A 16,224-nucleotide genomic window follows, 5' to 3' on the forward strand; every position below is an offset into this window, starting at 1 on the left:
GATAAGCAGACACGTATGGTGTCAAATTTGGGGCAAATGTCGCGCACGCGCGCGCAACACGTACCCTACGCGAGCGGAAAAAAGTCTCCACGGCCGCAAAAAACACTCTGCGTGCGCGTGGCAATGTCTCCGCGTGCGAGGAGCCTCTTATACGGTGGCCGAGAGGTGCAAACCAAATTTACAAAATGTAAAACACTTTTACAAAGTTTAAGACAAATTTACATTTTGGAAAACATTTTTACATATCACAAAACAAAATTACAAGTTCTGAAACAAATTTACATTTCAGAAAACAATTTAACAAGACGCAAAACACTTTTACAATCTCCGACACAAATTTACAAGTGGGGAAACACTTTTGCAAGTTCCGAAACAAATTAACAAATGAAAATCAACCGGAAAGGGAATGTCCCAACTCCGGGGTTGAACCGTAAGTGATAGCGAAGACCGGCCAATACGAGTTATTGTTGAAGTTGATGGAGTTTATCGTGACCCAAGATGGACAGCGAGCGGGTGATGTTCTGCCCATTTTGTGGGGTGCACATGAGCCGCTTAACGCGGTTTTGTTTTTCGTGTGGTCGGTCTTTGGAGTTTTTAAATGGGGCAGGCCAGACCGACAGACCAGATATGCTGCAGCAGTGTGTAAGATATTTTAATGAGGGACACTCGTACGCTGTAATCGTGGATCTGATGTCATGTTTACACGGTGTTCACATCAGCTTGAGGTCTCTGAAAAGCAAACTGAATGAAGCCAGTTTATATCGCAGAAAGGATTACTCCAATACAAACGCCATAATAAGGGCCATCCGACTGGAACTTCGTGGACCTGGACAACTGTTTGGCTACCGCATGATGTGGCAGGTACTTAAACAAAAATACAATCTGCGAGTGAAGAGGGATCAAGTGATGAATTTGCTCCGGGAATTACATCCTCGAGGTTGTGAGAGGAGAGCACACAGAAGGTTTGTCAGAAGAACCTACCACTCCATGGGACCGAACTACATGTGGCACGCGGATGGTTATGATAAACTTAAGCCATTCGGTTTGGCTATTTCAGGCTGTATCGACGGATTTTCACGCAAAGTAATGTGGCTTGCATGCGGACCGACAAATAATGACCCAAGTGTGATCGCTCACCACTTTCTGTCATGTGTGCGAAACCTTGGTGTCACTCCCATGAGACTGAGGACTGATTGCGGCATGGAGAACGGGACCATGGCCGCAATTCAGTGCACCCTACGCCACCACCACAGTGACTACTTCTCTGGAGCATCCAGCCACATGTATGGCTCATCCACAAACAACCAGAGGATTGAGTCCTGGTGGTCCATCTTCAGAAAGGGAAGGTAAGTAGCCTTCATCAAGTCATTTAGTTATGTGTAACCTTTGATTTTATTTATTTAAACACATGTATATGCTTAAAATTATAACTTATTATTTTATTGATTTCTATAGGTCTCAGTTCTGGATGGAGCTATTTGCAGACCTAAGAGATGCTGGATACTTCAATGGGAGTCGTGAGCACCAGTGTCTACTGAGATATTGCTTTGGTGATGTTATCCAGAAGGACTTGGATGAGTGTGTGAGATTGTGGAACAGTCACAGGATTCGCCCCTCAAGAACAGCATCATGTCCAGGAGGTGTGCCCAATGAGCTCTACTACTTACCACACAGGTAATACTTTGGTGATTGACTGAAATTTGTATTTGTTTTCCTTTTATCTTAAATTTTAATAAATGCAATTATGTCTTTGTTTAACATAGGTTTGGCTCCAGAGACTGTGGATTTAAAATTGAACAAGCTGAACTGGATGCCTTTCCCGAGACTCACCTGGCAAGAGCTCCATGTGGGGACGCCAGCATGCAGGAGTATTTGGACTTGGCCATGGAGAACAGTTATTTACAGAAGCCAGAGTATTGGCAGTCTGCAACTGAACTGTATCTAAGACTGAAAGAAATTGCTGAGCTATGAATGGAAGAGACATTTATTGTAATGGTGCAACATGTACACAAAGTGTCAGAGTTTGCCACCTATGGCTTCATCAATTCAATGTGGGAAACAGATGAATAAAAAACACAGCAAAGTAATAACCTCTTATTACATTTATTACATTTTACATATAGAACAAAATCTCCTGAAATCTTTTTGGGTTTTTTTTCTCATTCTAAAATGAATCTGAATAAATGAATAAAACAGTGGTTCATAAACAACCACAGTTTAAAATCATGGATCTAAAACAATTGACTGAGACCTAACCGCACCTTTAAGTGCATGAACAACAGCATGTTTAGAACAAAACATTTTTAGAGTCTAAGCTCTAGAGTTCAACCAGTCATATGGTTTAAAAACAGCCAAATCCTGGACTATTTTGAATTCCAAAGTCCATTTGTGACTTAAACACACTGTACGAATCCAGGAGTGGCAATTTCAGCAAGTTTGAGCATGTATTTGCCATCGGGAATGGAGAGTCATCCAGGAACCGTATTTGTGGCAATGGTTCCAAGCCAGAAGGGGGAAGTGATGTCAGCCCAGTTGCAAACATCAAAACATCCTCCACAGACACAGCAGTCTCACCTTCTGCAAAGAAAAAAATGTTCAGATATACTATGGTAATGTGGTTTTCCAGGTATTTACAAAAAAAACATACAAACCTTCACAGTCAAGGAGGTAGTCTGCCCAGTAGGCCAAAGTTTGACTTTCTTTTAGTCTCCTGTTACTCCCTGAAGGACTGAGGTCAAGTTTGAAGAGTCTCTCAAGTTCCAAGCCAGTGAGTCGCTTTGCAGAGTGGCACAGGACAGGGGTCAGCAAAGAAGGGTGTTGCCGTAGTGCAGTAAGAAACTGAAGGGCTGAAAGACCATCTCTGAATCTACAAAGTGAACACAAACACTTTCACTGCTGTGTAGTGCTAACTGCATTCAAATTATCTAAAGAAAACTGTTAGAGGTTCTCTTCCAATCCACCTAAACAAATGAAGAGTTCATTTGCAAAAACTGATAACCATTTTTATAAATTTTCAGAAAACTCATTTTATATTGTTTACTTGAGATAATATCAATCAGACTGACCTTGAGTGCATTTGACTCAGTAGAAATAAAAAAAACTTGTGTTACTACAGTGACTGACTGATAACAGATATACATGCCAAGAGGAATTTCAAACAAAAATATCACACAAAGAAAATGACATCATTAAAAAGATGTTCTTACCTGTCAATTACAGATGAGTTGCGGTCAATAATATACCATCGGAGGTAGTCTGCCACAACTTCTTTCTTCTCCCCCACAGCAACCACATGTCTCAGACAGCCTGCTGTCTGTAACATTGTGCTGTGTCTCATGATACATTCCTGCAGAGCATCCAATGAAGCAGCATTCTCAATCTGAAAGACATTAAAAAAAAAAAACCAGCATAAACATCCCAGTCAGTAACTATTTCCTCACATATTTTTATTCAGTGATATACACATCATGGTGTAATCCTACCCTATCAAAAACTAATAAATGAAGCCAATACTGTGTATGTAGTATAGGAAGCAAAAGTGTCCTAAAACACTACAGGAACAATGTATAAGTACGTCCTGCCACACTGTAGCTTTATGCTATTCTCACCTCTTGCAAAGCTTTCCCTATTTCTTCATCAGTTATTAAATTAACTGTTGCTTTGAACGAAGGCTGGCCGGCAAGATAATGTACAAGATCTTCTGACAGGAAATGGGGTCCTGGACCTCCATGTACAACCGACACTGCAATCATCTTTCCTGCCAGGAAGTATTCATCCTCCCTAACAGCTGTGAATGAATATATATTGCAAAATTAAACACAGAAAACAAAATAAACTTTAAGATAATGAGGAAAAAGCTTATGCCATGTGATATACATGTTTAATTATTATTAACCAACCATGTAGTAGAGTAAACATCTAACACTATGCATACCATTTGCATTGTAGACCAAGAAACGATGTCCTTCTGGTCCATCAAAAATGGGCCGGTCTTTCAGGTGTTTCATTAGCAGAGTTAAAAATTCTCTTCTTGGACCACCTGTGTCAATTCCCTCCTCAAAAACACCAGCATCATCAGTAAATCTGACCAGCAGGTCACAGGTTTCAGAGTATGTTGTACGCTTGAAGCCTCTGACAGCTCCATCCCAAACATTAGCCCTTGAGATGTTGAACCTGCTGACCTTTGTGTGATCAATAGGAAGTGACAGGTTTGCCACAACATCAGGTAGTGTGATGTTCATCTCCTCCCTGTAATGACAGAAAGTGATGTAATTAATGGATACAACATATAGTGCATGCTTTTAGAACAATTATCTAAATACCAGTAATATTACACAATAAAAAAACTGGAATGCCACAGTCAAAAGTTCATTTTACACTGCTGTGTGTTGGAGATTCTCCACACTGACTGCAACCAGCTCCTCGTCCTCTTCCTCAACACTTGGTGCATACAGGTCTGTGTATTTACTGTTGGGAAATTAAAATTTTGATGTTAAAACATGTTACAAACAACTTTCTTTCTGATGAATTAAATAGAAATTATGTGTCACTATCATTTTTACTCACCCGTAGCAAGATAACTTGGCTGGATTACTTTCAGGTGGATCCATATCCTCAGTATCAGATAATAGTATCTGAAAGCAAATTAAAATGTCTGAAACAAGAACACTGAAAGTAAAAAATGCCAGGCTGCCACAGTCTGCCCTATTACCTGTCCAGGCTGAATTGTTGCTGAATGTCCTGGTGGATCTCTGAAACATGATTAAAATGATAAAATTATTACATTACTTATTACCGTCCTTCGGGCCTACAATAATCATCTAGGAATGAAACAAATACAGCCATGATTCCAATTGGTTGATTACCACAAGAGAGGACCTCAAATTAAATCTGTTTGTCTCCCTGACAAAGGCAAGATGCTAAAATGTACTGACCTTTCATCTTCAGTTTTGTGTTTGGGAGTACTTTGGTTTCGTGGTTCAAAAACCTGAGAGGAAACGCATAAATTTATCAATTTGTAATAGCTTCCATAAATGTTCCCTTACCATATGCTGTATATACCAACAGTGAAAGGTTTGCATTGTGTCATAGATGAATCAATAAATATATTCATACATATAAAGGTATTACAAAAAATAAATAATTGGTGTACCACAGTGTCAGCTCGGTTAAATTCAGCTGTGCTCCTTGATGTGATGATAATTTCAGAATCGCCATCAGAGTCTGAGGTATCACCCACTGCTGAAAAAACAACAAATTCAACAGATCATGTAGATACTGTAGATGTGTCCTTCAGTACAGTCTAATCTAAAATATATAAAAAATATTGAATCATGAGATCCACTAACCTCCTTTAAAATGTGTTTCCAGGCAAATGAAAAAGGTGATCCTGCCGTATGGCCTCCCAAGTTCCCTTTTATAATCATCCAGTTTGAACGGCTTTTCCGACCCAGGCACATGGACCACCTCTGAGCAGTCTGCATACAAAAGGACATATGGTCCTTCTTGCATGTCTTTGTTGAATGTTCTCATCTTCTTTACAGCTTGCTTGAGAAGATCAGGTGCTTCAACCTCTGGGTCAACAAATAACGGGAGTGTTTTCCCTCTTAGAGGTTTTAAATCAGTTCCATCATCTCTATTTGGCACCATCAACCCAATGTTTATCTAAACATGATAGGATAGATAAGGTTAATTTCATGTATTAACAATGGGTAAAATATAACCCTGTACATATGCTATATGCTCTAAAATACATGCACAGCAAGATTTTAGTCTTTCTATTAAACTTAATTCAGTCTCTCCAATAAATCTAACATGATACCGATCTACTTCTGAGCCATCTCGAGTCAGACAGTCGAGTATTGATAGGCTAAGGCAGTCAGTTCAACATACCTGGACGTGTTTTCGTTCTTTAGCCCGAGGTCTTCCTCTCGGCCCGTAGTTACAAGACTGACGCTCCTTTGACTTGGAGCTTCTGTACTCCAGGAAATGCTTATATGATGGACACGATTTTTCTCCTGAAATTAACAAAGCCATGTTTCAAAACAGAAAACTGGCAGCCGCTAACCAATAGCGCTATTCACGCCGCTACATGCTACACTTACCCTGTTTAGCATTAACAGGTGGTTGGGATGTCTCCTGTGCATTCGTTTTGTCTGCCCCATTTAAAAACTCCAAAGACCGACCACACGAAAAACAAAACCGCGTTAAGCGGCTCATGTGCTCCCCACAAAATGGGCAGAACATCACCCGCTCGCTGTCCATCTTGGGTCACGATAAACTCCATCAACTTCAACAATAACTCGTATTGGCCGGTCTTCGCTATCAGTTACGGTTCAACCCCGGAGTTGGGACATTCCCTTTCCGGTTGATTTTCATTTGTTAATTTGTTTCGGAACTTGCAAAAGTGTTTCCCCACTTGTAAATTTGTGTCGGAGATTGTAAAAGTGTTTTGCGTCTTGTTGAATTGTTTTCTGAAATGTAAATTTGTTTCAGAACTTGTAATTTTGTTTTGTGATATGTAAAAATGTTTTCCAAAATGTAAATTTGTCTTAAACTTTGTAAAAGTGTTTTACATTTTGTAAATTTGGTTTGCACCTCTCGGCCACCGTACTCTTACGCGCGTGGAGACATTGCTACTCGTCCGTGTATGGTGCCATAATTATCCGTGGAGCTCTGATTTAAGCATGCGGGGAGAAGACTTTTGACCCTTTGTGGGCGGATACCAGTGCTCGCCACAACCTCCCTATGATAGGCTGTCTGCGACAGCAAGAACTCACCCCCCCACGTGGGATGCCACTGTATACAAGATAGGAAATGACACAGTCGGCTGGAGCCCCCTTGATGCTGCTGCCGCTGTTCTGCAGCTCCGCGGAACACACACAGAACCGAGCCCGGATCTCCAACTGCCGGTGGGTGAGTGTCTCCACGTATTTCTGCCCCTTAACGGGAGGTCTCAGTGCTCCATTGTGGGCTGTCAGCCTTTAGTACAGCGAAGTTAGCTCCATTGCTAACGGCAGTTACCCAGGTGGACTGACCAGAATCGGCCCAGAAGCCCAGCATGTCTACACCCCATGGACTTGAAATGTACCCCTAATTATAGAATCACTCTTAAACTCCCTGTCAGAATCACTGGAGTAGACACGCTGGGCTTCTGGGCTGATTCTGGTCCGTCCACCTGGGTAACTGCCGTTAGCAATGGAGCTAACTTCGCTGTACTAAAGGCTGACAGTCTCTCCCCCCCTCCCCCGTTTAGAGCCAGAAACACGTGGAGACACTCACCCACCGGCAGTTGGAGATCCGGGCTCGGTTCTGTGTGTGTTCGGCGGAGCTGCAGAACAGCGGCAGCAACATCAAAGGGGCTCCAGCTGACTGTGCCCACGTGGGGGGTGAGTTCTTGCTGTCGCAGACAGCCAATCATAGGGAGATTGTGGCAAGCACTGGTATCCGCCCACAAAGGGTCAAAAGTCTTCTCCCCGTGCACGTAAATCAGAGCTCCACGGATAATTATGGCACCATATACGGACGAGTAGCAATGTCTCCACGCGCGTAAGAGGCTCCTCGCGCGCGGAGACATTGCCACGCGCGTGCAGAGTGTTTTTTGCGCCCGTGGAGACTTTTTTTCCGCTCGCGCGAGGTACGTGTTTCGCGCACGCGACTTTTGACCCAAATTTGACGCCATAGACACAAGCCTGGTGCAGATCTGGGGCATGATGGCAGATACATTTTCTAACGTAGCCCTTCATAGGACAAAGGATCATATTTGGTAACTTACGCACACATTAAGTATGGTATTGCTCCGACCTCTCAGTGAGGTGAAGCATGTGGTTCTCACCCAGCCAATCAGCGAAGATCACCACATTACAGAACACTACATTGTGGCATTTGACCAAGCAGCAGAGGCCTGGAACGGATCAAGAATTTGTTTTTTTCCAAAGCTGTAAAAAGACGGACTTGTGGCTCGGTCCTCTTCCATATTTGCGGTCGAATCGTCAAAACTATCCATAGTAATTTTTTTTTTAAATTAATATTTTTCACAGACAGCAAGACATATTTAACTTCTGCATCACTACAAATACAATAGTCCCATAACAGTTCAGCTCTCTGTTCTTTTACAGTATGAACACAACAAACAAACAAAAAGAAGAAAAAAAAAGTGCCTACAAACATAACAATTGACATTGACCTCTGCTCATACAGAAAAGCTATATATACACAATTACATGGACATATTCTCTATATAATTCAGAAAAGGCCCCCAAATCTGGTTGAAGAGTTCTTCTTTCCCCCTAACATTGAAAGTAACTCGTTCGTAAAGGGCAATTTTTGTCAGTAGCTCAGTCCATTCCTTAAAGCTGCTGTCCGGAGTTTGAATCGCAGCGTCTCCCAAAACACTGGTGGTCCCACCCTCCCTCCCTCTGATTCCGCCCCTTTATTTGTGCACGCGCGGAGTACATGAGAGGAGTGCCCGTAGTGCTGCAGCATCTCGCCTGTTTTTTCCCCTCTTCTACATTTAGTAAATAATAAAGGAATTACGTTAGAATGCTGTATTGAGTCTAACTTGTCCTAATACCAAAATAACATGAATCTGCTAGGACGAACGAGTAAAGTTTCAATATGTGATTACACTCGTGTATCCCTCTCGATGACGTTGTTTATCAAACTTAGTGCATTTACGCGTGTATATGTGTTACATTGTTTATTTATTTCTATCTCGAGTTCAGAATCGCATGACTCCTCTGACGAAGAGTATGTCCCAGACGCCCCAACATCTTCCTCCAGAGGTCGGGCATCTAAACGAAGCCGTCAGGTGGGCTATGGAGGCCATGGTCGGGGAGCGACGCGAGCACCCCGAGCCAAAAAACGTCCTGCAGTCTCTTGGCCTGACAAGCCGTGGGATTGGTAACTTTTCTGGAAGTTGCTGAGCCCTGATGCTCTCTCCTCCACAAGCAAAACAAATGTGCGCGCGGTTGCGTAGTGCGGAGCTCTCCCACACCTCTGCATGGGCTTGCTTGCTGTGCGCGTACCGTTGATTGACAGCATGACAAAGCTGAAGCTCGAACTTGATTGGTCGGCAGCAACCGGCGCTTTTTGGAATAACATGGGGGTCTATGAGAGGAAGGCGGAGCTCAGGAATAAATTTTCATATCGCGTTATACTAACTTTATATTATAGTATCGAACTAGACTAACACATTTAAGCTTTGTTAAAAAATGATACATAAATTGAAAACAAACGGAAACTCCGGACAGCAGCTTTAAATGAGCAAGACGTGGATGATTTCCAATGTCTCAGAATAATGCGACATCCTGATATAGTTGCCAAACGTATCCATAACTTGTGTCTTTTAGTTATATTGATGTTTTCTGGCAGCAGACCAAAGATACATAAATCTGGTGACATAGCGAAATCACTTTGAAGAATAGAACTTAAGAGATTCACAATCCCATTCCAGAGATCAACATTTTTCTCACATTCATACAACATATGAATCAAAGTCCCAGTTTCTTTCTGACTTTTCCAGCAAGTATCATTGTCCATTAGTTTCAGTTTGGCTAGTTTACTCGGGGTCCAATACTTTCTGTGGAGCAGTTTGTACTGAATAAGCTGAGATTGTGTTTCCTGTGAGCAAGTATACCAAGACTCAACCAACCACTTTCATGTATCTTGTAGAATTGGAGTGCCTAAGTCTTTTTCCCAACACAACCTCAGTCCCTCTAAATTGGGGGTCCGTGCTTCTCTGGTAAGATGGTAGAAAGTAGATGCTTTTTTCAAACCAGGTTTCATAAATACCTCCTGAAAACCAGATGGCGGGTCTGGGGCAGACTTCAATCTAGCTCTAATACAATGTGAAAGTTGTAAATATTTCCAGTATTCCTTTTGATCTAGGTAGTTTAAATTCTTGTTTGATATCACTAAATGTTTTAATACCACTGTCAGTAAAAACGTCCCCCAATAGATTAATACCAGATCTGGACCATGTTTCCCACATAAATGTTTTTTTACCAATTAGCAATTTTTTATTGAAAAAGCTATTGAGCTTTTGTTATTGAGCTTTGGTTGAAAGAAAAGGACAAATATTAATAAGTTGGTAAGACCTTGACCATGTTTCCTGTGCGAAAGCCAAAACTGGGTCGTCAAAGGGTGTCTTTCTACCACTCTGGGTGAGAAAGGCCTCTAATGTGGTCGGGGCCAAAAGCCCTTCCTCCATATTCACCCATGAAGGCCTCTGATCTGGAACCATGTAAAGCTTATATATTTTCGCTATTTGGGAGAGAGAGAATGCATAGTGGTCCCAGTCCACCCTAGGCAGGGCCAGACCGCCCCTTATTTTGGCAGCATATAGTTTAGACCTACTAAACGCTGGCTTCTTACCTGCCCACACAAAGTCTTCCACAATGTTGTTGTAAAGTTTAAGCAGGCAAAGTGGAAAGGTCACGGGTAACATATACATACCGTAATATACTGAATCTTTGGGGAGATAATCATCTTAACTAAGTTACTTCTGCCTAATAGTGAAAGATTCATTTTTGACCAGTTCTGCAGAAGTGATCTAATATTTTGTATAACTGGGTTAATATTTACATGCATTATTTTGTCCAAACCAGGGGTTAATTTAATTCCCACGTATGTCATGCCCATAGGCATCCATTTAAATTGCCATGAGCTCCTAATGGCAGGGGGGCATATTTTAGAAAGAGGCATAGCCTCTGACTTTGACCAATTAATGGTATAACCCGATATTTCTGAAAATAAGTCAATAATTGAGGACATAGCCTGCACTGCCTTGTCAGGACTACTTGAAATCAAAAGAATGTCGTCAGCATACAAAAAAGTTTTTGTTTTTCTTGCCCCATATTTACACCTTCAATATGTTTACAGTCACGCAATGCTATTGCAAGGGGTTCAAGAAATAAAGCAAAAATCAGCGGCGATAAGGGTGAGCCCTGTCTAGTGCCTCGACTAAAATTAAAGGACGGTGACATTATCCCATTCGTGAGAACAGTAGCCATAGGGTCAGTGTACACTAATTCCAACCACTGCATAAAGGACTGACCAAACCCAAATTTTCTTAATGTGTAAAATAAGAAGCCATATTCCACTTTATCAAATGCCTTCTGGGCATCTAGGGAGAAGGCAACAACAGGATCTGGGTTATTTTTACTCTTCCAAAATATTTGCAATATCCTCCGCAGGTTATCAGCTGAACATCTATTAACAAAACCCACTTGGTCCACATGCACTAAACTAGGAAGTACTTTCTCAAGCCTAATTGCAAGAACCTTGGAGATAATTTTTTCATCCACATTAATCAATGAAATTGGACGGTAGTTACTACAATATTTAGGGTCTTTCCCTTTATTATGTAATAATGTAATAACTGCTGATGTCATGCCAGGTGGCAGTTTACCCCTCTTCAGAGCGTCTGTGTATTCTGCTAATAACCTAGGAGCCAGTTCTTCCACAAAAACCTTATAGAAATCTGAAGGAAATCCATCATTACCAGGCGATTTACCCAACCTAAGACTTCTGATAGCCTTTTCTATTTCGGTTATAGTAAGCTCTTCTTCTAGCCCCACTCTCTGCTCACTTGTCAGAGTAGGTGTTTTAATTGAAGAAAAGAATTCTGATAGTCTCGGTTCTTCTACAGGTCCAATGGATGTGTATAATTCTTTATAAAACTTAGTAAACACCTTATTGATCTCCATCCTGTCAGTAGTCAGTATATTATTATCCTCATTGAAAATGGAAGGAATTAAGTTATTAGACTGTATTTAACGTACTCTATGTGCAAGTAATTTGCCAGTCCTCTCACCCTGTTCAAAATATTTCTGATTTAGACAGAACATAGCATGTTCAACTTTTTTCTTTAATATGCTATTTAGATCAAATTTCAGTTTAATTAATTTATTCCATATTTCTTCGCTTGGGTGTGACATATGTTGTTTTTCAAGAGCGTTAATGTCCTGTTCTAACCTCAACATTTCCTCCCTCTGAACCTTTTTCATCAAAGAGCTATAAGGAATAGGTTGTTGCTAGAGGTACGGACCCGTACCCGTAGCCTGTGGACTACAGATACGGCACTTGCCATTTGCCAATCAGATACGCGAGATCTGGTCACGTGACTCCCGGTAGACGCTAGCGGTACGGACCCTAAACCTGACCCTAACACTAACCCTAACCTTAACCTTAACCTTTGCTTACCTTTCAACAGTTTGCAGTGGTTAGCAGCTTATTGACTCGCAAGACTCGCGTACGGGTCCGTATCTGTCTGGCAAATGGAAAGTGCCGTATCCATAGCCTGTGGGCTACGGATACGGGTCCGTATCTGTAGACACTACCTATTGAATAAGACAGCCCCTTAAATAGGCTTTAAAAGCATCCCAGGTGAGACCAACATCCTCGATAGATCCTTCATTACATTCCCCAAATTCCTTCATTTTCAACCTTATATATTCACAATAGCTCTCATTATGTAAGAGTGAACTGTTAAGATGCCACCTAAGTGAGGGTGGAACTTTATCCCTACCAGACAAGAGAAGCTCAACTGGGGCGTGGTCAGTTACAACAATGTTACCAATAGATGACCCAATAGTTTGACCCACCAATGAGCGAGATATAAGGAAATAATCAATCCTAGAATATGTGGAATGTGGATGGGAAAAAAATGTGTAATCACGTTCTTGGGGATGGAGCACTCTCCATATATCCACTAAGGCCAGCTCATCTGATATCACATCCAAAGCAGCACATGTGGGCTCGTGTATTTGTTTAGGTTTCGAAGACTTGTCTACAAACACATCCCTGACCTGGTTGAAATCCCCTCCAATAATAATATCTGTATTCCCAATATTGCGTATTAAATTGCAAATTTCATGGAATAAGTCAGGTTGAGGAGAGTTGGGGGCATAAATATTCACCAGAGTCATCTTCTGACCCTCTAGAGCAGCATCCAAAATCACCCATCTACCATCTTTATCAGCATAATGTTTGAAAACCTGGAGGTCAAGGTTTCTTTTAACCAGTATAATCACACCTCTTTTCCTACTATTGAATGTACTAAAGAACACCTGGCCTACCCAGTCTCTTTTCAGTTTTAAAGATTCCTCCTCATCCAGATGTGTTTCCTGAATAAGAGCAATGTCAGTCTTTTTCTGCTTTAAATAAGTCAAAATTTTCTTCCTTTTAACTACATTATGACATCCCGCTATATTCCATGAAACTATTTTACATGTTGTCATAAAGCCATATAAACCTTATTATAGCACAAGCCCAGATAATCACCTTCTGTATAACCCATAAAAAAGCAGTACACCATTCTTGATATACCCCAGAGGTCAACATAACTTCAACAATGTAAAATAGTAGGCACATCAATAAAATTACAAAAAACAAAAAAAAACAAAAACGGTTGGGTAGAACAAAACCCAACATGACAAATGTTCAGCAGGTCCGTAGCACTCATTGGTCCCATCTGACCACCCTCTTGGCTCGTACCTCTCCATCCTCTCCATATTATATCCAAACCTGAATGCTGTATCGTTATTCAAACATCATCAGTTAACAACTGTAACAATAAAAACCCTGAAAATTTCCCTGTAATGTTTCCAAGCCCATAGACATTATATTTCCCTCCCATTAAGCTAATAAACCAGCAACAGGGAAGATTTGCTATGTGAGTCAAATATTACCTGTCATTATAAGTAATCAGATCTGACTGAGTTAAGCAGTATCCTCAGTTTCTGAAGCCACCTGTTCCCTGTCAGCCTCCACTTCGATTGTTGAGAGTCCGTTGATGAATCTTTTTGCCTCTGCTGGACTGGAGAACTCGTGCCGTCTGTTGTTCACGGAGAAGGTTATGATGGCAGGAAAGCGCAGTGAATGGAGAATCTTGCGCTGCCTCAGCAAGGTGCGCACCCCGTCAAACTTCTTGCGTTTCTCTCGGATCTCAGGCGCGTAGTCCTGAAACAGGCGCACTCTCATGCCCCTCCAGACAATCCTCTCCTTCTTTCTTGCTGCCGCCATAACGCACACCTTGGCTTTATCCCTTAAAAAGCGTATGATGATGTGTCTAGGTCTCTGGTCTTCCTCGTCGGATTTACGGCCCACGCGATGAATTCTATCCATTTCAAACCAAGCATCTTCGGCTTTAATTTGCAACGCCTCAGACAACAGGGCTCTCACACAATCCTCTAGGTCAGAGCCCTCTGTCCCCTCTTTGATACCAGAGATTCTAACGTTTTGATGCCGGGAAGAGTCCTCCAGAACCGTCAGTTTTTCTTGCAGGCGGCGGTTCTGTTTCTCCAACTCTCTCCTGGTTGAGCTCGCTTTATTCTCCTCGTCCTCCAGACGGGAAATTCTCATTTCGGCTTCATCCATCCTACCGCCAAGCGTTGTCACAGTCTCATTAAGACTCTCAATACCACCTTTCACAACAGTCATGTCGCTAGCTAACTGCTCCAGAATGGATCTAATGGCAGTCAGCTCACCAGCAACACTGTCCTTCGTTGGATTTTTCGATTCAGCAGGTGGCTCCGCCATCTTCAGTGAAGTTTTATCCGGCGAAGTTTGTGAATGTTTCCCTCGAGAGGCAGTAGGCTGATTCCGTGTAAAATAATGACTTTTTTGACTCATCACACTACAGTAAAGCTTCCTAACACAATATATTGTAGAATTATCGACATTACATGAATAATAACGAGGGTTCGGGGAAATCTGAGCTCCGCTCTGGTTTCGGCAGCCATCCTGGGCGGGTGTACCACGTGACTCCACTATCCATAGTAATTTAACGAAACTCAAACATTTCATGGATGAGTAGTTGTGGTAAGTGATGACATATACGTTTCTTTGAATGTTTTTTTAACCACTAATGGGCAAGGAACCAGAGATGGTTACTTTAATGACCTTGAATTTCAACATGAAAATGAAAAATTTTGAAAAATGTCACAAAAGTTACAAAGTGTTATGTCCTTCAATTAACACTCCAGGATTGAAATCTTGAATTTCAAAGTGTTTCAATGAGTGCTCTTTCTAGCACATTTCATGCATTTCTGCATATTCCGACTGAATAACAAGGACGGGTTGTTTTATGCTAACCTGATGACAATTTGATACACAACCGTTCAAAGGTTTAGGGTCGCCCAGACAATTCCATGTTTTCCATGAAAACTCACACTATTATTCATGTGCTAACATAACTGCACAAGGGGTTTCTAATCATCAATGAGCCTTTCAACAGCATTAGCTAACACAATGTTGCATTAGAACACAGGAGTGATGGTTGCTGGAAATGTTCCTCTGTACCCCTATGGAGATATTCCATTAAAAATCAGCTGTTTCCAGTTAGAATAGTCATTTACCACATTAACAATGTCTACACTGGATTTATCATTCATTTAATGTTATCTTCACTAAAAAAAAAACTGTTTTTCTTTAAAAAATAAGAACATTTATAAGTGACCTCAAACCTTTGAACAGTGGTGTATGCCACAGTGTGAAAAACAACAATAAAATGGGTGAATTTAATTTAGCTGCTTCAGGTTTAGAATCCTGGTTTTGTGCAAACTGACTCACTGAGACACTTGAATAGAAGAGAAATGTTTCACAGTTCTGTTATGAATGAGCCCTTTCCTTGACCTACAGCTAACCAGCATTTGTGTGGACTGTGGAGTAAGTTCTAAGAATGAAACTAGTGCACCAAAAAGCTGACAAAACATTACACACTGAGATTCTCCAATAGTAGGATATTTAATCCTGGGCGACTGCACTGCTATCCTGTTTGAGCACACAAACATCCTCTAACACTCTCCATGTGTTGGCGTCGTGTCTGCTGAGGCCAGGTGGCGTTCGCTCAATTCTCCCAGCCAGTCCACACAACCCTAAACAGTAAAGGTTTGAGGTGGAATCACAGTATAGAGATAAAATAAGCTCGTTGGATTTGCAGCTGTGTGATTAGCAAGTGCACGGTGCCATCCCACATCGTTGTGAGGGTTTAATTTGAGCTCATTATCCAGTTTCTGCTTCTTTTTTCTTGCCTCCCTCTCTTGCTCCTTCTTCTGTCTCTTTGCTGCCCTGTTTCTGTCTAATATTTCCACTCTGGAATGTGGGATTCATTTCAGCCTGATGACTTCTGCAGCTCACCTCATCTTCTCTCTTATTCCACACCGCCTTCCTGCCTTAAATTCTCCAAATACCAGACAGAGCAAGTGTGAGTCAAAACACATC

At 41.5% G+C, this 16,224-nt stretch overlaps 2 protein-coding genes across 4 annotated transcripts; one reads left to right on the top strand and one right to left on the bottom strand.

Moving 5' to 3' along the window:
* Positions 1-87: 87 nt before the first annotated feature.
* Positions 88-2,079, top strand: LOC127535709 (uncharacterized). The gene is made up of 3 exons (XM_051954271.1): positions 88-1,346; positions 1,456-1,674; positions 1,764-2,079. Exons 1-3 carry the CDS (start codon positions 499-501, stop codon positions 1,969-1,971), a joined length of 1,275 nt encoding a protein of 424 aa, XP_051810231.1. The 5' UTR covers positions 88-498; the 3' UTR covers positions 1,972-2,079.
* A 5-nt stretch (positions 2,080-2,084) lies between these two features.
* Positions 2,085-6,608, bottom strand: LOC127535652 (uncharacterized). 3 transcript variants are annotated; one of them, XM_051954040.1, is made up of 13 exons: positions 6,105-6,608; positions 5,893-6,017; positions 5,349-5,664; positions 5,153-5,241; positions 4,935-4,987; positions 4,712-4,751; positions 4,567-4,634; positions 4,378-4,467; positions 3,935-4,248; positions 3,609-3,787; positions 3,207-3,379; positions 2,652-2,866; positions 2,085-2,577 (listed from the first exon to the last, which is right to left on the bottom strand). In XM_051954040.1, exons 1-13 carry the CDS (start codon positions 6,262-6,264, stop codon positions 2,342-2,344), a joined length of 2,058 nt encoding a protein of 685 aa, XP_051810000.1. In that variant the 5' UTR covers positions 6,265-6,608; the 3' UTR covers positions 2,085-2,341. The 3 variants fall into 3 exon arrangements, with proteins under 3 accessions (XP_051810000.1, XP_051810009.1, XP_051810014.1); XM_051954049.1 differs by lacking the exons at positions 2,085-2,577; positions 2,652-2,866 and having other exon boundaries at positions 3,271-3,787; XM_051954054.1 differs by lacking the exons at positions 2,085-2,577; positions 2,652-2,866; positions 3,207-3,379; positions 3,609-3,787 and having other exon boundaries at positions 3,834-4,248.
* Positions 6,609-16,224: the final 9,616 nt, after the last annotated feature.

Source organism: Acanthochromis polyacanthus, chromosome 1 (assembly GCF_021347895.1).
Source record: "Acanthochromis polyacanthus isolate Apoly-LR-REF ecotype Palm Island chromosome 1, KAUST_Apoly_ChrSc, whole genome shotgun sequence".
NCBI classification, from domain to species: Eukaryota; Metazoa; Chordata; class Actinopteri; family Pomacentridae; genus Acanthochromis; species Acanthochromis polyacanthus.

Bases quoted from the DNA above. Each gene is read 5' to 3' on its own strand.
- LOC127535709 (XM_051954271.1), top strand. From the start codon at position 499: ATGGACAGCGAGCGGGTGATGTTCTGCCCATTTTGTGGGGTGCACATG. The intron at 1,347-1,455 runs GTAAGTAGCCTT...TGATTTCTATAG, and splicing joins TCCATCTTCAGAAAGGGAAG to GTCTCAGTTCTGGATGGAGC. The intron at 1,675-1,763 runs GTAATACTTTGG...TGTTTAACATAG, and splicing joins CTCTACTACTTACCACACAG to GTTTGGCTCCAGAGACTGTG.
- LOC127535652 (XM_051954040.1), bottom strand. From the start codon at position 6,264: ATGGACAGCGAGCGGGTGATGTTCTGCCCATTTTGTGGGGAGCACATG. The intron at 5,665-5,892 runs GTATGTTGAACT...TATCATGTTTAG, and splicing joins AAGAACGAAAACACGTCCAG to ATAAACATTGGGTTGATGGT. The intron at 4,249-4,377 runs GTAAAATGAACT...CTGTCATTACAG, and splicing joins AATCTCCAACACACAGCAGT to GGAGGAGATGAACATCACAC.